This window comes from Rhea pennata, chromosome 3, assembly GCF_028389875.1.
Source record: "Rhea pennata isolate bPtePen1 chromosome 3, bPtePen1.pri, whole genome shotgun sequence".
NCBI lineage: Eukaryota > Metazoa > Chordata > Aves > Rheiformes > Rheidae > Rhea > Rhea pennata.
In genome coordinates this window covers 32,330,403-32,357,761 of record NC_084665.1, presented here as the reverse complement: position 1 = coordinate 32,357,761, position 27,359 = coordinate 32,330,403, and the positions used below count along the sequence as shown (strand labels likewise).

General features: G+C 35.9%; 1 protein-coding gene across 1 annotated transcript in view; it reads left to right on the top strand.

Moving 5' to 3' along the window:
* The window catches only part of BABAM2 (BRISC and BRCA1 A complex member 2), a 177,047-nt gene extending 150,045 nt beyond the window's left edge, over positions 1 to 27,002 (top strand). The window contains exons 11-12 of the mRNA XM_062571946.1: positions 4,731 to 4,884; positions 23,603 to 27,002. Of these exons, the coding sequence (XP_062427930.1) occupies positions 4,731 to 4,884; positions 23,603 to 23,666 (218 nt within the window). The 3' untranslated portion in view covers positions 23,667 to 27,002. The remainder of the gene's footprint in view (positions 1 to 4,730; positions 4,885 to 23,602) is intronic.
* Positions 27,003 to 27,359: the final 357 nt, after the last annotated feature.

Genomic DNA, 27,359 nt, shown 5'->3' with positions numbered 1-27,359 from the left:
AGCATAGTTTTGTGTTTCCTTCTCTCCCCTCCAGTATGTAAAGGGGGGAGGAGTGCGCTGTGGTGAACCTGCCTTTTTTTTTCCAGAGCATTTTACCTTCAGAAATGCAATAGCAGTACTTGCATGTGCTTTTGCCAAGACATCCCTTTCTCATTTCATTTACTATTTAGAAAGCTATGTAATGAGATGCTAAAAATATTATTTTGGAATTAATAAAACTGTCTAAATCAATTCTGAGGTTGTAGACTTAAGTTTAACAGTCTAGGTAACCTGTTCAAGATCTTTGTATTCCTGTTCTTTAAGAAAATGAACGATTAAACTTTACTGATTGATTGTACAACGTTTTCAGTTATTAATGAGTCAGGATTTTGGCATTTAGAAAACTATTTTCAATGTAGGTATGCATTAAATTCTAAGTCAAGAGAAACATATGTGTGTGTTAGTTCTTGATAGCCTCTTATATTTCAAAAAGAGAGCAACTTCAACTATTTATGAACTGTAATTAAGTTTCTTTAAAATATGACTCATTCTCAATAAGCAAATCCCTTTTCTTTTGCTTTCTTATGAACTGTGTGGGAAAATTAGGGTTCAATCACTGAAGAATTTACCCAATGCTTAATTATCCAAAACACCTCTCCAAGTTTTGCTCATGTAGAGCTTTCATAAAAGGGTGATTTTCCCTGCACTGTGGATTTCTAAAATGTGACTTTTAAAAAAAGGTCTGTAAATTGTAGGATAGGAGAAACTAATGTTTTAGCATACTAGCTTCTTTCTCTGCTCTATTTCTTTGAGCTACTCCTGTATTAATAATATGATGCTTAGAAAAGCCAAAGTAAGAAATCATAATGATTAAATTACTTTGAGCTGGAACTGAATTAGAAAGCTTTGCTTTCCTGAATGAGCTAATTGTTTAAATTTTCCAAAGGAAATGTTTCTATTTCTGTGAGAGAAGGGGGTAAATGGAACTTCCTCTGACATAATTTTAACTTTAAAACCAGGTTTGACAGCAAGATTTTTACCTTCATTACCAAATATTACTATTTAACTGCATGACTTGTGGAAGCTTGCTAGTTGAAGTGACTCACTTACGCAGATCAAGTTATTTTTAGAGAGATAATTTGCACTGTTTAGAAGAGAGGAGAAAGAGAGAGAGACCTAGTAAGAGCTAGCTCTCTCATTACAGTTTACAGAGCTCGTGAACCCAGCATCCAAGCAAAAGATGACTAAGCAAGGGGTCTATTGGTACTTTCAGGAATTTACAGACATGAGTCATCTGCCTATTTTCTACAGACATATCACCAGGGTACTTTGTGAGTCAGCTGTTATTTGGAAATAGCACTTGTATGCAACTTGAATACATTTTTGTAGTTCTTAAGTATTTGGCAGCTAACATGCCAAACCAAAGCATGCTTTTGCAGTTTTTATGGTTCAGTTTTTATGGTTCAGATTTGCAAAAGCAGTGCATTGTTTTTAACTGTAATGTATTTTTCATGATGAAGTATAATTGTTGTCTGGGATGTAATTAGGATAATGCCTACCTTTGCCGCTTGAGGTATCACCTAAAGGCAGATCTTACTTTGTATTAATGCATAAAGATTCAAAGTCAGATTGCATATATAACCAGGTAAAAAGAAAAACTTACATTATCAAACTTGTGCCGCCCCATGTGATTATGCCTAGGAGTAGAATTTGACCTTTCATTTTCAAAGCACTTGCTAGCATTGATTATTAATAATTTTTTTTTTACATACAGTAAAATGATTAAGACCATATCCAAGCATTCTGTACACTTACAGTGTCAATGGACTTTCATCCACTGCGCCGGAAGTAAATTCTTGCCTTTATTTCCTACTTCTGAAATAATAGCTGGCTACCTTGAGTTATGTATAACATTTTACAAGTCAAGGCTATTTCCTGTTTACTTGTCTTTTAGGTGTGGTTACATTCCAAAATTAGGAACAGGTTTTTTTACTTGGTATGGACTCATTTCACAACTTGTATTAAAGGAACACTTGATTTAGAAAAATGGGAATTTGGTGGTTTTAGGTGAGCGATAGTTTTAAAAATCAAAGGCAGGTCAAATTTTTCAAAATTCAATTTGAAGTTTAGGATAATACTGCTGTTGGTCAGATACGGCATGCACAGTTTTAAATCTAATGTGATTATCTGATTTAGCAGTTTATAACTTGAGTCCTGAAAATTCCTATTTATGTATTTCCTATGTGTAAACCTACAGGTTTTACATATGAAAAAGGAAGGAAATATTTTCTGATATATTTTTGTGATATCTTTGTTGAAAAATTATTATAAAATACGAAAGGCTTATCAGAACAAATAAAGGCTGCTCTGAAGCACAATGTCCATTTAAACAGTGCTTCTAGTTGCTAGATGCTTTTCCCTAAATGTAAAACTTTTGTTGTAATTATCTGGAAGAAAAATGGTGCTGCTTGCCTCCTTTTTATAGACAGAGATTTTCAAAGCAAATTTAATAAGAATCAGAAATTCTCAAAAAGAAGTTAAATGTACAGACTAGAATACTGGAATTTTTTACTAAAATTTGTTATCCCTTTTTTACACAGTGATAAAATATACAAATATACAGAGCAGTTTTCCTTCAAGGAACTGATAAGTGTAGAAGGAAGATAAAGGATGCTCTAAAGAAATAGAGTTTAAATGCTCAGAGCTGGAGCACAAATGTATTGAGGACTCTGAAGCAGAGCGCCTGTCTCCCTGCTTTACGCTTCTTTCTGCAGTGAAGTCCTTCGGAGTCTAGCACACGAGTAGCATCTGGGAGGGGAGGAGACGGCTTGCTCACTGAGAAATGCCTCCTGTATGGCAATGTTTTCCAAGGATCATGTTCAATAGTCACGTTATAAAGAGGAATTTGACAAAGCAACCTTAGCGTCGAACCTTTATTATAGCAATGATCTGTGCCCAAATTGGCAGAGCTCTGCTCGTGTCATTACTGTTTAAATATCTGCTGGAAGCTGCTCCGTGAGTTGAGTCACTGGTGCTTTCAGAATTATCCCAACGCGTGGCCCAGACACTGGATCGCGGAACTGGGCAAACGCCGTGATCTTGAGTGCTTTGCTCTATTTTGAGACTGCAGCTCAGATATTACAGTCTGTTTTTGTATACTTCATTACTACAAACATATTTAATTGTAGACCTTTCAGGGTAATTTGAGGGAAAGGGACCTATCGTTTGTCTAAAAGCATATCTAAATATTCAGAGCTGCTTAGAAAAACTACAAAGTGAAGGAAAGCAAAGTGTAATAGCATGGAATTTGGAAAAAAGAAAATCTTTTCGATATTCACATTTCAGTCTGTGGGCAGATATTTTGAAGGAAGGCTGGAGCTGCTGTTCCATGAGGTATGAAAAAGTAGAAAATAAAATGCATTACCAAATGCATGAAATGGGAGATTCTGCTCCACATGAGGACAGGTTTAATGATGTCATGTTCTCTTAAAAATCTGTTGTTTGTAGTGATTTTAAAATCTGCTTTGATTCTTCCTTTGGCTCTTACAACCTATTCATTGATTTAGGATACTTTACTTCTCTTTATCTGTCACTTCACAGTCCTCTTTAAAGAATACTCAGATCCCAGGCTTACAGGAATGAATTATAATCTTAGTAGTTTATTTCAGTCATTACTACACCAAATGGGAAAAATGCTTTAAGAATTACAGGGAAATACTGTTCCATTTTGCATATTCTTTCATCTTGCAGGCTTTAAAAAATTGCAGTTTGAGGAATAGCAAAGGGTTTAATAGTAGGTGCCTTATAAATGAAATCTACATCTTTGAAAAATGCATCTTTTTTCTGTTAATCTTGGTGCTAGTTTAGACCTTTACAGTAAATAGTTTGGCAATCTGTTGTCATAACTCAGTGTAACTACAGACTTGTGAAGTTTCCTGAAATTAAAAGAAAATCTTAAGTATAAATCTAGCAATGAAAAAGTTAACTTAAAAAGTAGTTTCTGACTATGTTAACTGTTGTAGGCTGTTTTATTGTTCTGGCAGACATAGCTGACCATGAGACTGTGATAAGCAAAGGGAACTAAGACAGAAGTTCTGATTTTTATTTTTAGTGAGACATTTCTGATGTTAATGACTTTGTAGTGTTTTGGGGGTTTGTGGCTTTCTTTTGTCTGTCCACTTGACTTTCAGTCTCCACTGCAAGGTGAGATCTGTTTTAACTCATGGCTGAGTCTTTCTGCATCCTTTATCAAATCATTTAACCACCTTACGTCTCAGTTTACCCATCTGTAAAATGAGAATGATAATGCTTTTGCTGTCCATGGGGACACTGAAAAGAGTTGGTTAAAGCTGATAAAGAAGAATTTCTTTCTTGAATGGAAAGCATAAACAGAATGTATTTTGATTTTCTTTGAAAGAGAAAATTTCACTGTAAAAGAAAGATATTATTGCATTATTTTTTTCTGTAACAAAATATTCACGGTGTAAGCGTTGTGATTAACATACAAATACACTATATGAACAAATTTAATTATATATTTTGCAAGAGAAAGATTGATGAAGCAGAATAGGACATACAGCAATATATTCAAATCCTTATTTACAGGGAAAAACAGAAGGATATGTTAGAATTAATCATCATTTTCTCCTTTTTATCACCTTTAAATTAATTCAAAGAAATGATATATTCCCAGTAAAAATGTGAATAAACAGAATGGTGTATTTTTGTGACTCCCTTTTCTGTTCTTTCAGTTGACCTACCCCTATACTTTCCTCGAGACCAACCAACCCTAACATTTCAGTCAGTCTACCACTTCACTAACAGTGGACAGCTGTACTCCCAGGCCCAGAAGAACTACCCTTACAGCCCACGCTGGGATGGCAATGAAATGGCCAAGAGAGCAAAGTAAGTCAGGCTGCTATTTCATACTAAAAAGTCCATTTTTTTTCATGTAGTCATCTGTTGGTAGAGATTTGATGGGTTTATGTATGTATAGACATTTCCAACATTATGAAACCTGAAGGTGTTTTGTTCCAACACAGTCTAGGATTCCCATGTACGAGTATAGACGGATACTTTATTAATTATGCTTACTTACATTAGTGCCAAAGAACTGATCAAAGCAAGTCTCTGCTAGGCATTGTGCAAGCCCAGAGTAGTGACAGTCTCTGCTCCAAAGCACTTCCGATCTGAGTAGGCAAGATAGCCCACAGCAGGGGTAATCTGCATGATAGCAGCCAATCATGGTAATTCCGCAGTGGCGTGTGGGCGTAGAGAAGACCCTGAAGGAAGGCATGTGAGGTGGGGAGAGCAAGGAAGAAAAACCCGAAAGGTAAGGAAATAAGGCTGTGGCAGAAAGACGCAGCAGAACAGGGGGAGGCAGAGCAGTGGCCAGTGAGCATAGTGTGGAGGCAGTCCTAAGCTTGAGAAAGTTCACTGAAATCCAAAGACCCCTTACTCTTTTTCACTGCTCTCTCTGTTGGCTTCTGGCTGTTTCCTCTCCTGTTTTTCTGTGAGCCCTCATTTCAAGATGGGAAGGAACAACTTCAATCCAATTATCCCTTTTAGTTGAAGATACCAGGGCAGGCTCCCCACAGTGATGCTGTTGCAAGGGCAGGCTGATGTGGGCAGCAGTGCTGCTTTGGTGTAGTGTAGATTACGCTGTCTTCTAAGGAAGCAAAACAGATTTCACCTGAAAGGAGCAGCGTGGGCAAAGGCCTTGCTGCTGTATTTAGATTTTGCAAACCAAAAATGTTAGAACAGCAACAAGTGTAAGCAGGCTGATTTTCAGTTGTTCAGCACATAAAGCCATCAAATTGCATAAATAACATGGCATATTAGAATGAACATTTTTGAATGACAATCAGAAGATTAAATTAAATTAGTAGAGATGCATGAATAAGGGAGTAAAATGGAAATAGTTCAAGCTGAGAAAATCAAATGAATGGCATGGTCATAGACTGATTGTAATTTGGGAATGATGGAAGCAAACAACAAATGACTGAAGCATTTGCGTATTTTATAATGCTTAAAATTTTATGGAGAACATGAAGTAATATTTTGGATTTCAATCTATTGTAATAGAAATATTTTTGCTAGTGTTTGGTTTTAATAACACACTGCCTAGAGGATCCATTTCTTGATCAAATATGTTTTGCTTTAGTGGACTTGATTTTTCTTTCTAACACACAATATTATGCATCTTTTGATTTTTCTTTCTAACACACAATATTATGCATCTTTTGTTTAAAATAAATTAAACAGTAACTGGAAGCATCACTGTAGCTTTTTTTAGGACTGTATTGTAAAATGCACTTACTTTGCAGCTGAAAGCATACAAGTACCTATGTTCTGTCTGCTAAGTGCATTCATTTATGAGTGGGCGTATACAAATGAACTTCTCTGCCCTGCACTTGAAATTTAGAAGTATTGTAACAGTTCTTTTAAAAAGCACTAAATGGGTCCACTTACTATCGTACGTATGTTTTTTTTGATGTTATTCACTTCTGTATTTGAGCTTTTGCATTTAAGTTTTAATCTGGATACATAACATGAGAAAGAAGATGAGAAGTGGGAAAGAAAGTGTGTTGCAGTATCTGAAATAACTATCCTTGAACTGCAAAGAGATGGAGAAGTTGTTCTACTTAAAAACACTTTGCTTGCAGGAACAGCTAGTGATTCCTGAATAAGTACCGTAAATAAATCTGTATCAAGATAACTATATTGTTATAATATATGCTAGCATATTTTAAGACAGATTTTTCATCCAACTTAACACCTTCTGTAAATATCAATGTTTAAAATATGTTTGTTAATATTTCTTAGAAGACAATAGTGTGTTTCAACACAACCAACCAATTTTTGTTTTATTCTATTTTATTTTTGCTCTGTCCACTTTATGGGCCAAGTATATAGAAATATATGTAGTTATATGGGAAAGTATTCTAACTGAATGTGTTAGTTAATGCTATCTATTAGCTTGTGCTTATATGTAGTCTCTTGCCCTTTTAGCCAAAGTTGGCATTCTTTGAAGGAAAAAAATGTATTTATTTTTCTGGCTCTGCTGTTCTAGAGTCACAGGATCTCCCAGTTGAAGTTCTGGGGTCTGACAAAAATCTGTTCCTTTATTCTCAGGCACCTGAGGGGTCAGTTTACACCAGCTTCCTCACTATAACTCAAGACACCATCAAGGATGGCTTTTGCTTGCTCTTGTACCAGCTGGGCTCATTTGCTGTTCAACCAGGCATCGAGGCACATATCCCACATAGCTCTTAGCATGGAGAACCACTGTGAATTTCAGAATATCATCCCGCTGAGATTTTCTCATCCACAAGCCTTGCCTGTATTTGCAGCCCATGGCCTCAGAGCAAAGTTAGGCATCTCTTTTGAAGGGAGGATTTAACCCTTTGTGGCAGCCTACAATCACTACTACAATCAGTAGTAATTATAAGCAGGTGCAAAATTATTCCCCTAAAATCCACACATACAGATGTAAGTTATATGCAATTACACTTACACACACATCACCTCAATCTAAAAGACAAATTTTCAAATCAGAATATAGCAGAATCTTTTTCAGTAACAGAGGAAAACTGCTCATGTTCTTTCAAATCCATGGAGCAATTCATGCCTATCTGATAAATTCTGTGAAATTCAGTTTCCCTTTGTGTTCTCTGTGTCCTCTTAAGTAATTTTTAAAATTACCAGGTTTCTTTGAGGCTCGCTGAAGTAGATTTGTCATTGAAAGATAGCATCTGGTAATTGAAGCTTGCTGTTGTCTTAGCCACGGGATTGTCTTCCGACTTGATTTAATTCTAAGAGATGAATCAAGTCCAGGTTAAACAACGTGGTTCAAATGCCTGCAGATTTCTTATTTCTCAGCTAAACACAAAATTCTAACCTGTTTCTCTGGCTAGAAACAGCAAAAACAAAATGATTAAAAATTTTCTTACAGGCTGCCCAGATGCCATTTCCTCTCAGTTCACATCTCAGGCTTTGTCTGTCATAGGTCATTTATTTACATGTCTGTGGCTGCATGCAAGCAGCTTCTCAAAAAGATTTTGTCTTAAAATACAATAACAAACCTAAGAAAATATAGTAAATTATGGAAAGTTAGCAGCCTTGTTTGTGGTGTACGTGTGAAGTAAAACATCTCTGTGTGGTTTCCATGGGAAAGCTCTCTTGTTTTTTGCTTAAATAGGCATTCAAGTGTACATAAATGGAGTCTCTAAAGAATATGCAGACTCTAAGCCTGGGATTTTCTGAAGGAATACTGTAAATAAAGCTTGTTTGTTTGTACAAATCAAATTCAGTTGTTAGATGCACTGTGGCCAATTTCTGTCTGACCCTGTGCTACTCTGTAGGCTTTGGTCATACCTCAGAGAGTACGAGTTAGGACTCAATTTACTCTTTTATCCTACACAGATCCACCTACCTCTCATTAAAAATTGCAAAAGGATGGAAAACTGGTGTCACAATAACAAGTCGTTCTTAGAGTTCATATTCATTTTTTCAGATTGGCTGCTAAAGCTTGTTTCTGAATAATGTTGCTGAATAACACTGGCCATTCACTGATGCTTGCTCAGTGTGCCGTTAATTTTACATATCACTCAATGCTCTGTGAAGGTGAAAGCTTAGATGGGCTCAAGTGCTCTCAACTGTATATTGGCTGTTGCTCTGCCATAGGGTTAAGTGCGGCTTAAGATTAGAAGCAGACACATCATGTGTGAGCTACATGTATCTCAGCAGTGCTGCTGCAGCAGCAGTTCATGCTCAAAGCAACCACGCTGCGATTAGGAAGTGTCAGGTTGGTGCACTGGGCTGTAGCAATTTCAGCCTCATCAATACCTTTTCCTTCAGTATCATAAAAAGAGAGGATGTGTACCATGCAAAGGTGCTAGTTGCTATTTGGCTGAAATTACTGCTTTAAGCTTTAATGCGCCTTTGTAAGGAGAGGGAAAATATCAGGTGTTCTAATAAAAGGGTATTTTTTTTAAAAAGGGAGAACTTCAGGCTCTGGGGGGCCCATGACTGTGTTGCTGTTTAGAGATACTCAGGGTAGTATGTCAGTGACTTGCTGTTACATTCAGTATATTTTGATGTGAGTGTCCTAATGGATTTTTTTATATTGACATTAGCCAGTTTTTTAACTCGTCCACTTTTTATGGTCAAGTTAGAGTTCTTCCACATTTAGGGCAGAACATCCATTGAGATGTTTTGCAATCTTTTGAAATAACAAGTTTCTCTAGTTCCTCAAAACTTTTGTTTTCTGTCTGTGCCACCTTGGTTCTCATTAAAAAGTTTACAGAAAAACATTGCACTTTTTTTTGCAATCTCCTCACCATTTAATCAAGATAATAATTATTTGTTATAACTTGGTTTCTATTACAGTATTTACACTATTTTCCCTTATAAAAGTTAAAAGTTCTATTTAAATGTATTACACCGTTGTTTCATGTACATCGGGGATCTTTTAATGATAAATTTCCAAGAATTAGCTTGTTTGCATTCACACACATTCTCCCTGGAAAGCTCTTCTCTTGGCTTTCTGTCTTTGGCTCTCTTACAACGCTACCATATAATTAGAATGAAGTTTAGAAAAACAAGAGTGGGGTAAAGAAGCCCAAGACCTAGGGACATCATCCTTCCCTCTGCTGCTGTGTGTTCATTGATCTCTGAGCATTGGCAAGGTTCAGAGGAGTCTCTTCTGGGAGAAGTGAAGGGTCGGGTGCTGAGCTTGGGTCACTTTTTAAGCTCGTTGGTTCTTGGTTTTCTTGCCTGCAGTCAAGTAGGGCAGGTGTTTTGTTGCCCCAGGTAGACTCTTTTTCAGAACACAAAAGGGCCAATATGCTGTGACAGCCCTAGTGAGAAGAGCTGTGCTGACCCGGTCATGTGAAGTTACGAAGAAGTTAATTTGAGTTTATAGATCATTAAATCAAAACTCTCATTTTCTGTGGGAGCGTCATCTGATAAGAATTATAAACCAGATTAGAAAGGTAAATGGAGAGAATGTGTTTTGTTAAAATGTTTAAGGGTTGCGTTTATCCTTGTGGTATCTTCTGTAGTTGATTTGCTGGGAAACTTTAATAACAAAATATTTTTGATTGTAAGATATAATAGGCAAAATACTAATTAATATAGGTTTTAATTAGAATTTTCACAGAATAAGATTTACGTTGTTCTTGTACATGCAATACACTGTACAGTGAATATACATGATAAAGTCACACTTACTGAGTCATATTTTTTGTGTTCTTTTCTTTAAATGTCTCCTTCGATAATTAAGTCTGACTCTTAAGATATGGTATGTTAGTTTCTGACAGGTGCCTGCCAGGGATCTTCAGTGCTGTCATGCGTTATATGGATTTCAGCCAAGAAAGAAAGGCTGGGGTACTTGTTTCTGGTCACTTCTCATTAAAGCTTTGACTGCGGGAAAAGAAAAACAAGTATTTAAAGATGAAAAAATATAGGTGCTATAGAAGAGCACAGAAATAAAATATCTGTTGGGCTAATATTTTTTCTGTGTGTTTGTGTAGACATTATATGGGGGTGTATGTGATCTGTTCATGTGTATATTTAAGTACATAGTAAATATTCTTTCTGCAAAAGGGGATTCTGTCATGCATTGACAAGAGAAATGCACAGAAAGGTTGGAGGAGTTTGTTTGGTAGAAGTGCAGTATCACAGCACTTTGCTGGTAAACAGCTGCTTTATAGCATTCAGGGCTAGAATTTAGTGTAGGTGGTTCTTAGATAACCAGAATTAGGTGATATTCTAGAAATACTATGATCACCTGACTGGTCTGGTTCTCTTCAGAGAACTCCATTATACATTTATTAAGGTTGCTAAATCTGTATTAGAGCATGACACTAAGACCTGATACAAAAAATATCCTCCCTTGCTTTTGAGAGAAGGGTGGAGAGAAAGCTGTGCTTCTGGAAGGAGCTGAGTTTTCGTCTAGATCTAATAGGTTTGATCAGTTGATCCCCTCCCCAGTTGATCAGACTTGATCAACTACAAAATCAGCAACTAAGCAAAAATAGTAGGTAGGCACACAGTCTTGTCTTGAGGGTAGTATTTGCAATAGTTCTGTTAAACACAAAGAACAGTCATGCTAGGTCAGACTGAACATTTAGCCCAGTACCATGTCTCTATCAGTAATCAGTAGCTGATGCCTATGGAAAAGCATGGACAAGCATATAATGATGTTTTCCTGGCATATTCTACCATCTTTAGAAATTTCTATATCTAGAGTTGGTATTTTTATACTGAATAGCCCTGATTGGCTTTTCTTCTGTTTGACTAATTGTTTTTGAACTCGAGTACATTTTTAACCTTACAAAATTTTGTGGCAAGGGATTGCACAAATGAACTGTGCATTGCATGAAGAACTAGCTTTGTTGTCTCGTTACATTTCTAACTTGTGATAGCTCCAGTTGTTGCCCCCTAGCTCTTGTATTAGAAGAGACAGCAAATAATTAATCCCTTCTCATCTCCTCCGTAATGGTTATGATTTTATAGACCTTTTCACATCTCCTCTGTCACCCTTTCTCAAAGTCCTCCCTCCTTCTGTTGAAGACTTTCCATATTTCTGATCGCTCTTGTCCCGCTTCTTTATACCTTTATCATTTCTATCATGTTCTTCCAGAGGTAAGGAACTCTGTATGTTTTTCATGATAAGTTCACCATGTATTTATATGGTGACATAGAGTTGTTATCTGGTTAATGCTTTATTCTGCTTCTGATGATGTTTGGTTGGCTTTTCTGCCTCTCGCTGAGCATTACACTGACATGTTAAGATCAAAATTTTCTTGCTGTCAATGTTTCAGAACCCATGTTTTTTGTGTATGGAAAATTAAGATGTTTGCGTCACATACCTCCCTTTTATATTTTTCAGTATTAAATTTTCACCTGCTATTTCATCAGGCAATCTCTTGGTATTGTATGGACTGTCTGCAGTTCCTCATAATTAATTCGCTCTCATTGTTCTTTCCTTGACTGAATTGTTATTATTAGCAAACTTTGCCATCTTGTTCTGCTCCCTTTTGCTGATTGTGTAGGAGTATGTTGAACAACACAGATTTCCCCCTATTAACATTCATTATTAATTCCTATCTTTTTTTAAGACCTTGACCTACTATTTATCCAGTCATAGACCTCTTTTCCTATTACAGTAATTCATTTTTTTTAAAAAAAAACTTTGAGAAACTTGGCCAAATGCCTGTTTGAAAGCCACGCAGTGTGTCACTACGTTCTTTCTTGTCCACATGTTTTTTGGTACCTTCAGAAAAAAAGAGATCTGTGAAGAATGAGTTTTCATTACAAAAGCTATGTTGACTCCTCCCCAATCTATCTTATTTATTCCAATCCACTAACTCTAATTTTTTAGTTTCTACCAGTTTGTAAAGTATGGACATTTACTGGTCTAATCGTCCTTTTTTCCTCCCAGACTCTCTTTTTTGTTGTTTTTTTTTCTTAACTGACATCATATTTCTCTGGTACCAGATTGTTTTAAGCAAGAGGTTACATGCTATTTGAGAGTTTAGCTTTTTCACAATTCAATTTCTGTAGAACCTTTGGGCATTTATGTCATCTGAGCCAGCTGATTTGTTAGTGTGTATTTTGTTGGTTTGTTCTTCACCTTTTTGGCTGACATTTCTACTTTAGTCAGACCTTTCAGTAAGTCTCTTTTAAAAAAGAGTTGTGCTACGGCAACCTCTCTAAGCACCTCCATGGTGAAGGTCTTGCAAAAATGCTTTTAGCTTTTCTTCATGGCTTTATTACTTCTGGGCATTTCTTTTATTTTTTGGTTGGCTTTTGCACTGTTTGACAAGTTTGTGGGAGGAGTTAGCTGGCAATCATGGCATTTTGTTTTTTAATCAACGATAAATTAATAAGTGTGTGTTAGTAGTTTTTATATGTTTGTTGAATTGTTCCTCAGACTCATTTTTTATTTGTGTTGCTCTGTTTTTACATGTAAGTTTTCAGAGTTTGTTCCTACTGGTTTTCCTCATTTGGAGACATCTCTGACCTTTTGAGAATTTCCCCTTCCTTGCAAACACATATCTTATAAATAGAGAAGAAAAGAGAAGGAACTTCTTTAATGTGTTTTATATAATCACAGATGTATAGCTTCTCATTCCTTTCCTCCTGACTGGTTTATCCTAATGAATATCCAAACAGGACTCGTATGTTTTGGTATGTTGCCTTTGGCCCCTTTGTTAAGCGATCTGGCAAAGCAAAGTATGGCATGATGAAATTGCTACTTTCACCTGCAAGCAAACGTAGTTTTCAGGGATGCTGGTTTTCAGATTCATTGTGGATGCATAGATGGTGTAACTTTTCATTTCTGGGGAGGATGGTAAGTTTTGTCAGCCTCTGAAGTACAATTAAGGGATTCAATAATGTTTTAAAGATCATTGAAATTCTATTATTATTTCTCTGATCTCTTCTTGAATCTCTGTGCTTGTCTTCTTTCCTTGCTTCTGAATGGATTCTTGTCCAGTCTTTTGTCCTTTCTTCTCCCACTCATCTTGTCCCTACTTTTCCCCCTCCCTATTTCACCTTATTTGTCACCCTGCCTGTTATACTCAGAAAAAATTCACAGTTGCATCTTGCAGGCATCAGCTTTCTCCTTAAAATTTACTGTATTTACCAAATAACTGCTCTGCAGATGGTACAGTTCAGTGTGCACTTATGGAGCCTAGGTAGGAGGAAATAAAAAATGTCTTGAATACACAGTATCTCTTTAAGATGTTAACCTTTACCTGAAGTGGAAAAATATGGCTATGGCACTTCAGCAAATAGGAAAAATAGAGCAGGCAGGTCACAGTGCAGTTCATAGGACTGGAAATTTCTTGTGAGTTAGCATTGTGTTTAAAAAGATTATATGAAGACTGAATTTTTCCATGATGACCTTGGAACATTCTCATGATCCACTGGCAGGGAAATGGAACGATGGTGCTGTGACAGAGAGCTTCCAGTGCCTGCCGTCGCTGCAGACACTTGGTACCCCAGGCACTGAGTAATCCCCGGGGGGGAAATGGAAGTTAAGAAAGCAGAAGCAAAACTGCTATGATCTAAGACCACAAGCCTTCATCTGATGAAGCAAGTCTATTTATGTGTATTGTGGAGAAGGTAAAGGAAGTGAAATAGCTCTTGAACTGACAAGCAGAAGGCATTGATAAAACTTTCAAAATAGCGGTTTATTCTGCTATGTAGGTTTTGGGACACTTAGAGTCACTGCATCTGCAGGGTATTTTGTGCAATATACTTCTGTAAATTCACAAATATCTGTATCAAAAATCTACAGGAGAATAAATCTTGATTTCCAGATGATTCAAAAATGTGTTTCCTGTAGTTACTGCTTTCAATCTGGTTGTGATCCATGGACATTGATTATGTCCAGCAGCTGTTACTTCAGCAATTGTCAGTAAAGGCCCATGTCTTGGGGAACACGTGTGTTCTTGGTACCAAAATTATCATCTTCGGGAAAGTAGTAGCCCTACTTATGCTGTTACTTTAACATAAATGTTGTTTCCCAGTGTGCATCATGATCTACAGTCTTGACTCCAGCCCAGTTCCCTAGAACCCCCTTTCTTCGTATTTTGCCTTAGTCATGTTATTATATTTATGGTGGTTCTGTTATTTGAACAGGTTGTTGAGATTCATTTTGCTTTATGGTAAGTTAGGCAGCAAAGTCGTCTTAATTTTTACAGCAGAGCTATGTTGAATTCTTGGCTTTATTTATAAAAATGAATCAATATCTTAGTTCTTGGAACAGAGACCCAAATGGAATGTATTACCAAATTAAATTTGAATTCTTATTTCTGATTGCTTCATATGGAGTAAGGCCACCTGTTATTTCTGTAATCAGAAAACCATTGAAAAATGTGTCTAAATATAACCATTTCTTGCACCTTTCTATGTGACTTGAATTAGAACTTGTAATAACTCCAACAAGAAGTTCTGGAGGGAAAAGGCATTCTTAGTAAATACAGAGAAGAGCTTTCTGAAGTGAGTGAAGTGTAAAGTTTAGATTTAAGATGTGTTTAGTTTCAGTTCTACTGCTTTTATTTCCTGTTACAGTTTCGGTAACACGTTTTGTTTTGTTTGTAATTTTGAAGACGATTTTCTGTCGTGCAATATTATGAAATGAGCTGAAGGCAATAGTAATTTTAGAAAGTCTGTATTTTGACAGCTGCCTCCTGTAGACCCCTAACTCTGTTGATGCTTGATTACTGTCATGCTCATCGAACTGACTTGCACAGTGCCTGTCTGTAGACGGACAGGTAGAAGTGGGTATAGGAAGTTTACTAGAGACTGCGTTGGTAAATCACAGTGCGAGGAGGTAGACTGGGTGGGAGAAAAGGTAGAAAGGTAGAAATATTAGAACAGGAAGAGGAATTATTTGATTAATCTATTTGGCACCCAGAAAAAATTGCTGGCAGCATGATGGCATTGTGCACCGAAGCTTTTGAACATTTGAGTGTTTAGCTAGTTACAGTAGTAGTAATTTAAGAACTATTGTTTTGCTGCTGTATAAACACTTTGAATGTTTACTTTACATTGCCAAATTTGGAGATGTCTAAAATGGAGAACTGTAGACATCATGTTTCACATAAAAGCAAAATATTTGCTATAGATAAAGCTGCCTAGTAAGGAAATTATAAACCACATCCGAAAAACCATATTCATCTAGAAGCTTAATTCAGAAACACGAACACATTCCAAGTATCTGTATGTACATTTGAAGTGAGAAATCCTGGAAGGTGCCTTTATTGTTCTGCTGCTGTGCTTGGATAACAGCTTTTGTGATTTTCAAATTATAGTTTAGAATTTCTGTTGCCGTTTGAATGTCTATCTTAGCCATAAAATAGGCCTGATTTTTATTAGTTCCCAAGTCTTTGCCATGTGGAAGGTATCCATTTTGTGGGTCTGCCTGTTATAGTGTGATTCAAACTATGCATCCAAAAGCCATTCTGTCGAGAAATAGTTGTCACTTAAAATGTTTTAGTATCTTAGAGCTGCAGAGTAAGATAATTTAACAGTCATTTTCTCCTAATAGCTGTGTCATAAAATGTCTAGCATCGAATTAATCATCTATTTCCCCACTGTTGCAAGAAAACAAGGAGACTTTATTGTTCAGTTCTGTCGTGAGTGCTAACGTATCTTTAGCCTTGTGAGGAATGCTGTGGAAGTGCTTGCAAATAAATAGACACCATACCGTGGTTCACCCAGTTAAAATACATTTTAAATGTATTTATATATATATATAATATTAATAATATATGTATATATAAAAATATTATATATATATGTATTTTTATATATACATATATATATATATATATATATATTAGTATATTTTATATATAGTAAAAATAACAAAGATGTTTAAATGTCTCAGATCTGTGTTTACAAACTAACTAAGCCTGGAATATTGGTATGAAGGGTATGGAAAGAATGGTCTTTCAGCAGCTTTGAATTCTTTTAATCTGAGTCATTGTTAAATACAAGCCATAGAGATAGAGCAGGAAGCATATAACCACCTGTTAAAGATCTAATGAGCACTCTTAGGAAATGTGACCTAAATACAAACCCAGTAGTGGAATAAATATAACAATTCATTACTTCAAGTTCCTTTAATTCAACATCATTAATACTGTTTAACAAAATAGTTCCTAACAAATGAAATTTAAAAAGAAAGCAAGTTTTATATATTTAAAAAAAAAAGATATTAGCATCTTTGGCTTTGTCTGTTTTAAACAAACAGCAAACGGTATCTTTGGAGGGTTCTGATATATATAACACAGAAGGTTAATTATTAGGGTTCCAAAAAACCAGCCAGCTAACTGTGCCTATACAGTCAGGAGAGGACAAATCCTATTGCCTGGGACCCAAAAAGGGATTGTTGTGGGTGTTGAGTATTTTCAAAACAAATTTTCATTGTGTCAAAACAAGTTGCAACAGAAAAATAAAAATACAAAGGCACACTACATATGCATGTATACTGTATGCAAATACTTAGTGTTTCAAAAAGTGAAAAGTCAGGTGGTGTTGATAAAGCTTGGAGAAGCTCTTTTATAATTCTAATATGGCTATGCTGTTGAAATAATTTATATAACAAGATTTTATTGCAAAGTGTCAGCATTATAATACTAGTCTGAGAGGAATAGGTCAAAGACATCAAGAAGCCTCAGGCTGTCCTTTACTCTGACCTACACCCTTCTTAGTTCCTGTTTTCACCTAATTTAATTGGAAGAGGGTAAAATGCTGCTATTCTAACTAATTTATGAAGAATCAATCATCTTTGGCCTGGATTTTTTTCTATCAGGATTCTGCGGATTTGAAGAAACTTGTAGATGTCTTGCAGCAGTTCCTTTATGGTGCAGAAGAAGAGAAAGAAGAGATGCAAACTGATGCAAATCAGAGACACGAATCCTCTAAATCCTCTAAAAGAAATGGACAGTAGCAAGGATAGATGCCTGAGATTCTCAGCCGTATTCAGTACAGCTGAAGGGGGGATGATTCAGTGCTCACCCCCTTCCCCGGGCAATTAACAGCAATTGCAGAATATTCTAGCGTATATTCACTGTTAATCGTACTGGACAATTCAGACAACAGAGGATCACTGAGGAGAAGTGATCTTAACCCAAGAAAACTGGAAAATACTGTGCAGAACTGTTCAGAGATCCCCATCACTGTAGGAGTACTTGCCCTAGTCAGATATATTAGCTTGAAAAGGTTAAGGAAAAGACCTCCACTTTTTCTTGTTGGTCTTGCTAAGACTAGGAGAAAAGGGATGAACATTAGCTAGTTATTAACATTAGCATTTATTAAATGTACTAGCTAATATAATTTTGAATACATTAAGGATGTGCTGGAAACAGAGCCTAATATTTTCAGAATTTAAAGATATTAGACCCTAGTCACAATAGATACTAAAACGTTCAAAAAAGGCTGAGTTAAAATTTTGAAATAAGGGATAATATTTAAGAGTAGAATTTGCTCTCAAAAGCAATAGTAGGAAAAATCCAAGTAAAATGACTTGAGGCTGTCATTTGATGAGAAGGAACACAATACAGGTGTTTGATAAGGTAAAAGAAGGTAACGACAGCCTGTGTGTCTTTGGAAGGATCAAGATTTTTGCTCAAGGGCTTTCATTTGTCAGTGAAGAATGTGCACAGATAGAAGACGCTGTGCTGGTAGTGGACATGTTGCTTTGCACCTAAATCTGTACTTGGTATTGGTCATCAGGATTATTTTGTCTCCTTCTTTTTCCTCAAGTCATCTCTTGATGGAAAAGACACTTGGAACTACTGCAAATAGGACTAACATGGATGATTTTGAGATGAGAGTGCTTTAAAACTTGGCATCAAAGCACTCTTGAGAAGAGGAGTTTAGGTTTTGTGAATGACTTAGGAAGATGATTCATCACTCTATGATGAATATCCGTGTCCCAGATGCAAAAAACAGATCATATTGGTATGGCATTTTATACAACTTTTTCCTCACAGAGTTCGAATCTTGATTTTCTGCTCAGAATTTCCCGCATCGAAGTTTTAAGAGAAATGGAAACACCTATGCAGCTCTTAACACTATTAACAGCAGGCAGTAGTAAGGGTACTATTGAATAGTTTAGCTGTAGCACTAATTAAGCAAAAACAATAGCAAGAGAAGATAAATGCATTCCAATGGTAGAGTGCTTTCAACAATATATATACAAAGTGGTTTAAAATCTTCAGAGAGAATTTTCAGCATGGGAATCTAAAGATCAACAGGTATTAGCAGATGGTCAATGTAGATTTTCTACCAACTAAATTTTAAAAATCTAACACTGAGTTTTATTGAAAAACATTACACTTGGAGTGAAATTTCACAAAAGCATGCGAATTCTGAGTCACGTATGTTTAAAGCACCCTAAGCCTATACCTTGGATTTAGATGTATATCAGTATACATAGGCTTCTCGAGACCTTGTACCACAGTCAGTGTTTTATACTGAAAACACATAAACAATGAATGATCCAATTCTGTCTTCTTTTAGATGCTTACCATTTGCAATAGCAAGACTTTCTTTCCATGGATAATAAGGTGAAGGAAAGATAAGTGCTTTACTCTCAGCGTATGTCCTTGAGCTTAGCACCTGAAATTCAATGTACCATATCAAGTATATATAGTGGTTAACTACAGAGAAATGTGTTGTTTTCTGGAGTGCTGAAGAAGAATTTCCATAGAAACCCTATAGCTTACTACCTTGAACTTGGAAAATGACCATTTGAGGGAACAAAAACAAATAGACAAAAAACAATGGATTCTTACAGTAAGACACTTAACAAAGAGTTAGACATGTGCCTGTATGAAGATTGGCACCTACTCTAAACAGAAAAGAAAGCAACTCTTTACACTGTGTTTAAGCTAAGATCTAAACCACTATGAGAGGGATGCAGAGCCATTGTACTCAACACTCACATGAAGAGTATCTGTGGACTTTGTACGAACCAGTTTCTCGGTACTTAGAGCATTTCATGCAGCTGCTCTTAGCTTTGTGTAAGGTCACTGTGACACAGAGCCACTGAGAACAGGCTAGAGTAAAGCAGGAGAAGGAAGGAACTCATTTCTTTTTTCCTAAAGAGGAGAAAAAACGTTGATCAAAATCTGCTCTCTTCAGTGTGATGCAGCCTAGAGAAACTACAGATAAAGCAGTAAAGTTTGCTTTCTGCATCTTCAGTGTGGTTCCACAGGTACCTAAATTCCTGAATTATTTTTAATAACCCTTGACTAGAGCTGAAAAACTAACCTAGTGGGTGTAAAAATAATAATTTCAAAACATTTCTGGATGTTCGAGGGTATCATGTAGCAAAGCATCTGAAACAAAATGTTGAGAGATTTTTACATTCTGTTCAGTGACATGGCACTAGTCTAAGTTCTTTTGACATATAAATTCATGTGGATAAGTTTAGGTGTACAGGATGTGAGACATTAATCCTTTTCAAAAGTTTTACAAACTTGTGTAAAAGTTTAACATTCAGAGTTGCTCTGAGTGTGTGTGTGTGTACAGGATGCTAGAGTGTGTTTCTATCATTTTAAAACTTAAACTTTATAAAAGGGCTAGTACTCCATGTGAAATAAGCCCATGCCATCTATTCTGTAGAAAAGTTTTGTCCTTCATAAAATTTCCTTACACTTCTTTTAAAGTTATTCTATGTAAAATAATTATGAAATAATTAATCTATTTCATGGTCCTGTTTATCCTATCGAGGAACAATATATGTGTTAACCTTGATGTCGGTTGGTAGATAGGTGAAACTTGTCCACTATAAGCCAGTTATAGGTGCTTTTTCTGTTCTTCCTTATTAATAATATCTATAGTTAAGAGAAAAGTCAGAATTTTTATTTCACAGGAAATTCAAATATTTTGACATATGGTTTATCCCAGACTTCAGATGAAAAGAAAAAAGTTTGAAAAAGTTTTGCTTGAAAAAATGTGGAAGAAAAAATGTGGAAAAAAAATGTAATTAATATGACACTGTAGCGCATCTGCCAACATAATGCCTCCTGGAAGTAGAGGTTTTAATGATTCATGCCATCATTCTTGCCATAGGTTCTTGCACTAGACCACTTCTGCTATTTTGCTTATACTTTTGACTCTTGTGATGTACCAGGATCTTGTCTGGCATCTTTGAGACCTGGGCTGCAGATGAACAGGTTAATGTCAAATTGATGTGAATATTTAGGATTCGTTCCACAAATCAAAATGTCTCCACACAGATCAACCCAAACCATCTTTTCCTTCTTTTCTTTTTGTTACAAAGCCAATAGCATTTCTATAAAAATATACTCAACTTTGCAAAAAAACATAATTTTCCATTAAAAGACCATATGATTAAAAAAAAAAAGCCCTAACAGGCTCTAATAATGAGTAATGCCACTCCTCCCTGAACTACTACTTAATACAGAGATTCAAAATAAATTATGTTACTTTTGTAAAATTTTTAACACTGGCCATTCTCTCCCTATATGTGGTGTTCATTAATATCAAAGCAGTTTAACCTATCTTCTCCTACTTCCCCATCTTTCCTTTTTAATCCATTAAATATGCTATAGCTAATACAGTTCTACCAAGTATATTCTGCTTTGAATCTCTTTGTAGAGTCGTCTTTTTTTTTTTAGTTTCTTTCAGCAACAGCTAAGAATATGATGATCCATAATTTCTTTAATCTCAGACATTGGGAAGTGTAGGATGGTAGGCAAAGTAGAGGAACATATTCTGGGTAAATATTTGGTGTTATACTTACCTCATTCTGGACAAGACCACAAGTAATGAGGAGAAATTCAAGCATGTACTTTATAGTACAGGGGAAAAAAAAGACATTTACAAATAATGAAGTACTAAAATAATCTTGTAGCATATGGAACATCTACAAGAGGTTTATATGAACTGCCAGTGAAATAAGATCCTCTTTGAAATAGTACATTTGATCAGATTGTAAGGAGGAGTTTGATTTAGTGTTGCAGCAAAGGATACAAGCTGCACTAAAGGGATCAGTGAAAAGAAAGGATACTGTTTTGGTAAAGATAGTGTGGGAGTGCGTATGTGGTGTCAGAAGCATTCGGTTTTGGAGTTTACCTAACAGAAAGGTGCTTGAAATGCAACACAGTAAATGTGGTATTCATACAAAGTACAAAAATGCTGTGAAAAAAAAGCTGTTTCAAAAAAGAAACCAAATGCAGAAAAGTACTTCTGCTTACATTTATTTTCATAATTAAGACTTTTTACAATTTAGGAAAATGTAAGAGGGAAGTTCTAAGTAGCATTTATCAAGTTAAGAAGGAAGAGCACAGACATGAAAGAGTCTGCAGAGAAGCTATCAAGGGGGAAGAAAGAAGATACTTAAAATAAGCAAGCAGAGAAAAATTAATTAAATTTTGGGATGGATAATGCAAGGAGAAATAACAGGATGATAGATCCTGTGAATGACAGCGTGCAAGGGATATTCAGTGAGGAAGCAGAATGATGTAGAGCTGAGACATGCTATAATAGACCACAATTTCAAATGTATATACTATAAAAACACAAAAATTTTATTCACTTATGAGAATCAGATGGTAAACATACCTTCTTAGCTAGTTCATGTATGCACATAAGCCAGTATGAACAATCTCTTTTGTGGGCGTAATTTGTGAGGGCTTGCTTTTTGATTCAATAAATCCAAGTGTATTCTATAGAAAATACACATCAGAATCTGTGTATGCTATGAAATGTGTGTAGTGGTTGTTCCTCATTTCTTTTCCGTTTCTACGCTCAATTCCCCAGTCCAGAAATTCTCTTACTTTGTATTCCTCTTTTAACCTTTGGACAGCATCTCATGTGTTTTTACAGCTTTTGCACAAAAGCTGACTGCAGCAATCTTTTAATTAATTTATTGGGCATAACATCACAAAGAGGAGGGGAACTTCCTCTTCTGTGATTTTACAACATTTTTAGATGTAAGAAGGTGTAATGGATGTTCAGTAATTGCCAGAACTTCTACCCAGTTATGCAATGCAAGTCATGATTCATTGTGAAGGTTGTCAGCGTATGTTTGCATGAGGCAGTATAGCAGCAGAGGGATTGGTACCATAATGATCGTAACTGCAACTGGTCTCACTTTAATATATCTGTAATGTCTGGAGTGGGGGGCAGGGGAGTGGAAGTATTCTCCTTGCACAGAAATTTATAAAGACCAGTGATTTTAGTAGAGAAAAAAGAAAATTAGAGAAACTTAAAGTTGGAAGTTCAGTGTACAGAAAGGAGTAGTCAAAAATATCACAGGACAGAATTCTGAAGCAACTTCTAATATACTTTGCAAATAAATGATATCATTGGAACACACAAGATCTGTTTAATACACAGCTGTGTATTGCAGTGCAGTGAACTGAAAGGTACAGTTCAAACTCAACTTTGGATGCTTAGAATCAACTCATTTTATGGACTTATGAGTCACTACATGCTTTGCTAAGGAGATGGACTAAGATCCAAAAGCTACAAAGCACATCTCAATTTATAGAATAACATTCTGAATTTCAGAGTCTAATAAAAAGAGTTAGAGTTCATCCAAAGTGGTAGTATTTATGCACTACTGAGAATTAGCTACATCCTATGTAAATGGATGCCATCAGCAGTGATTCTGTATTACATTAAGGTTTCTCTAAGGAGATAAAGAAGAGCTTATCCTCCTGCAAGTGTTCTGACTTACCCTGATGATTTTTCTGCTCCATTGACTTTCTTTGGTGCCATACATATATAATACTGTTTATCTCAACAACTTTGCACTGGATAAAACATGGAAGGTAGTTCAGGCCATTCCTCTCACAGTCAAGTTACTGATGACAACCCTGTGAAGGAGCATTTATGGTGAGAACACCAGTGCAAGTAACACTACTGGATCTAGAAGGCTGAAGTATACAGATCTGCTGTATAATAAAAACTCACAAGAAAAACCCTACCCATTTTTGAGAACTAACGGTGGACTGAACACAATACCTTTATGCTTCTCTTTGTTAAAATCTTGGCTACATTCATGCATGCACCATGTTCTAAGTTTATTCTTTCCTAACCATGAACTTTCTCTTTTCACTAGGGCATATTTCAAAACATTTGTCCCTCAGTTCCAGGAGGCAGCGTTTGCTAATGGAAAGCTTTAGACAACCTTGGGCATTGAGGTGATACCGGACAGATTCTTCAGTCTGCGTGTGTCAGCCCCCAAGAATTCCTGGAAGTAGGTTGGATCGTCTCAATAGGTGCTTTCTTGCCTCAGAAATGGATTTGATTGCTTCAGTTTTTGTCTGATTTATGAAACACAGACCTCAGCTAGTAAACTCAAAACCAAGTATTTGATATTCACCCCTATCCCACTGCCTCTGCCACCACCACTCCTTTATGTATTATGTACTGGATTAATTTTAAAAGTGTCTGTTTAGATGCGATACCATGTTCCTGTGCCAAAAATGTCCTATATGTTATGCCTTGTTTCAGAACTGCTTGTCTTCAGATGATGATTTTTTTTTTCACAGAAATATTTTGCCTGTTTTGAACCTTTATATATTTAGTTAACATTTCCAGTTTATCCTAAGAACATACAAGACTGCCGTATGTACCAAAAATGCCTAATGGACTACACAGTGCCATATTCTGCCTTGAACGATTGCATCTAATTCTGGTTGTTATCCTCACAGGTGTGCATATGAGTTGTACAGTTCCATTCTCAGTGCCTTTCAAGTTGGTCAGATGGTAATGTGGCAGGATTTGGGAATTTTTTTTTTTCTTGTATTTCAGTTGAAAGCTCATGTTGTATTGAAAGCTACGTTTTTATGCTTCGTTTTTATTTCCTGTTGTACACTTTCGGTGTTTTTCTAATGAACTTTACTTTCTGTTATGAAAAAGTCCTACTGCTTTAATACCACTGCACAAGGAAGTAGTTGCATAAATTAGTATAACAAAATAAAGCTCTTTCCTAGACCTATAATTTTTCCAAGTAAGATAAATACTACTAAGGAGTAAACTTTTAACAAAAGAATGAATGATGATGTGGAAAACAACTGATAGAATAATACAGGGCTACAGAGGTATTTAGCTTAAAGCTTAAGTTCAGCATATCTTCTCAGAAATTATTTTAAGTGTATATAACTGGAAACATTTACCTCCCCTAATTCTGAAATGCCAAATGCAAAATACTGGCTATTCATTCTTCCTTTCATGCTGTGTGTCAGGCGCACCAGATATGGCTAACTCTCATGGTGTCACTTCCCAAATTAACTTGTAAATAGACCAGGGTACTTTCCAGTAAGGAATAAAATTAACTGTGTATGTTGTTTATAAATGGCATATGGAAAATGTAGCCTACTTCTGCTAAATGTAAGGAACTAAATGAATTACATGCAGTTGATACAGTGGTACTGAAAAAACATTTAATTTGAAATTATTCACTCTATCACCACTGTCTAATTACGCAATGGAATTGCATCAAATTAATTGATTGGCAGTATTCCCCTAGCCTTTCTGACACTTGGGATATTTACTAAAATTAGTGCTTTTCTGTGGACTGTTCACCTAAAGAATATAGATAGATTTTGTGCATTGAAGCTTAATAATTAAAAATTATGCAAATAATTTGACCGTAGAATCCACAGATATTTTTAAACAGCTTATACACAGAATTTTAGCTTGTGGCTTGTAGTGATGTTCTTGACTAGAAATAAAGCTGCAATCAACATCAGAGGCCTTATTTCAAATCTGCTGAAAAAGGGTCATGTCCTGTCCTCGGACCTGTCCCCGTGGGACTCTGGCTGCGTTATATGAGAGCAGTAAACAGCTCCAGAGGTCCGGGGCTGCATTCTCCTGGTGGAGGCATTGTGTTGGGCTTTTGTATGTGAACCAAGGCTTATAGCAGACGTGGAGGGATTTGGTTTTATGTGAACAGTAAAACTGTAACTCAGCAACCCTAGAGGATTGAAAACGGACATGCCTCAATATGCTGAGACAGTTTCAAGTCTGCATTTCTTCAGGTAAAAATTGAAGCCACACAAACACATATTGAAGAATAAGCTATCTCTTGTGAGTTGGGAGGGAAAAGGAGGGCTAAAGAAAAACATTTGTTCTCATAATATTCAAAATCTTATGGAAACAATCTCTAATATCTTCAAAAGGAAAAACCTCAACAAGTTTCATCACTAGATTCCTGGAATCTTACTTTTTCTAGCAGCATTTGATTCAGTGTGGTGGTTACCGCCCATGAATGCAGTATTAACTTTATGTTTTTGATTGCCCATGATACAAGCGTCACCAAAATATTTTTTATCTTTTCAGTAATTATCATGCTGCAGTGAAAGACCAGCAATTGCAAAGCATTTAAAAAGGAAGTCCACTCTTCATAATTTATATTTTTAACTGTGCATCCTCCACCTGAGTTTTAAGAATTTTGGACAAAGGACTGCTTTATTGTTAAAGTCCAAGTGTTCTAGAAGTCTTGTCGGAAAAGACTTTGAGGATATAAAAAGCCAAAACCAGCCATGGGTTGTGCTGAGTTAACTAGTGTTTCACCAACTTTTCACTAGCATGAGTAAAAATGAACTGGTGGGTTTCAGTCTGATCTTACCTGATGAGGTGTTCATCTCATATCACTGGCAGTATTTACCAACAAATTTAGATAGGAAGGTTGAGAAACTGTACTGCTTGTGTTGGAGATGAAGTCTGCAAGCCTGTCAGTTTTCAAATTAGAAAAAAAGCCATTTTTTTCATAAATACAGTGAACATCTTTATTATTTCAAAGCCCTACTGCGCTTACTTTTTGACCCACCCAGTATTTTACAGAACCCTTCCTGATGGTTCTCAGAAGAACATATTCTGGATTTAAGCAGTAAAAACTCTATATTAGGAGGAAAGACATGGCTATGAGTAAATTCTTCTCTTCTAAAGGAAGTTTACGTATAAATACTAAAACAGAAGATAGAATTGGTTTGAATAATCTTAAATCAAATATTTATTGAAGCAACTTAAGTTAGCCACAAGAGTTGTAATCTAAAAGAAGATAGTATAATTAACTCCAGCTTGTTATGGAATAATATCCATTTTGACCAATTCAATGGGAATGAGAGACTTCCAGCTCTTTCTTTCCTGCTATATGGTATATACAATTAAAATGAACAATCAAACCTAGGCTAGTTTCTGTGGTTTATGAGAACCACAAAACATGAGGAAAAATTAGCAATATTATGAACATATCTGAAAGCTTAAATTTAAATTTACTCCATCAGAATTTTTACTGAAGGAATGCAGAAAATCTTTCTTTACTAGACCCCATTAATGCACAATTTTCCAAAGGTCATAAAGTACAAACTTACAGTTGAGCATCTATTCATCTGTGTAAGTAATCCACTATGCTAAAAGTAATATCAAATCATTCAGATTCAAAGCTAGACTTTTTGTGAACTTGCTGAAAAGCTTGGATAAACATCTGGAAAAATAAATAAAAAATAACAATATTCTGTGTTGCTTGGCCTTCATTGATCTGTCTGTCATGCTGGTTATTGCTTTGTTGATCAGCTTGTTTCATTTGCTGATTCAACAACATTTTCAGCATCATCTGTGTTTTTAAGCATCCTCCCATTCATTTGTGGAGTAGACTTGACTCAGTTTTTGAGGGAAAAAAAAAACGTTGCTGGAATTAGCATGAATCTGCTACGCATTGTTAAAGCCTTACTAGGCATGGCTTTTTCTGTATTTCCTTGCTCTCATCCACTTACAGCAATCAGCATCTTCGGTGAATCAGGCAGGAAACCAGATTTAGCAATGAAGTGCAACACCGTAAGACTGACTTCAGGCGATTTTACACAAGGAGA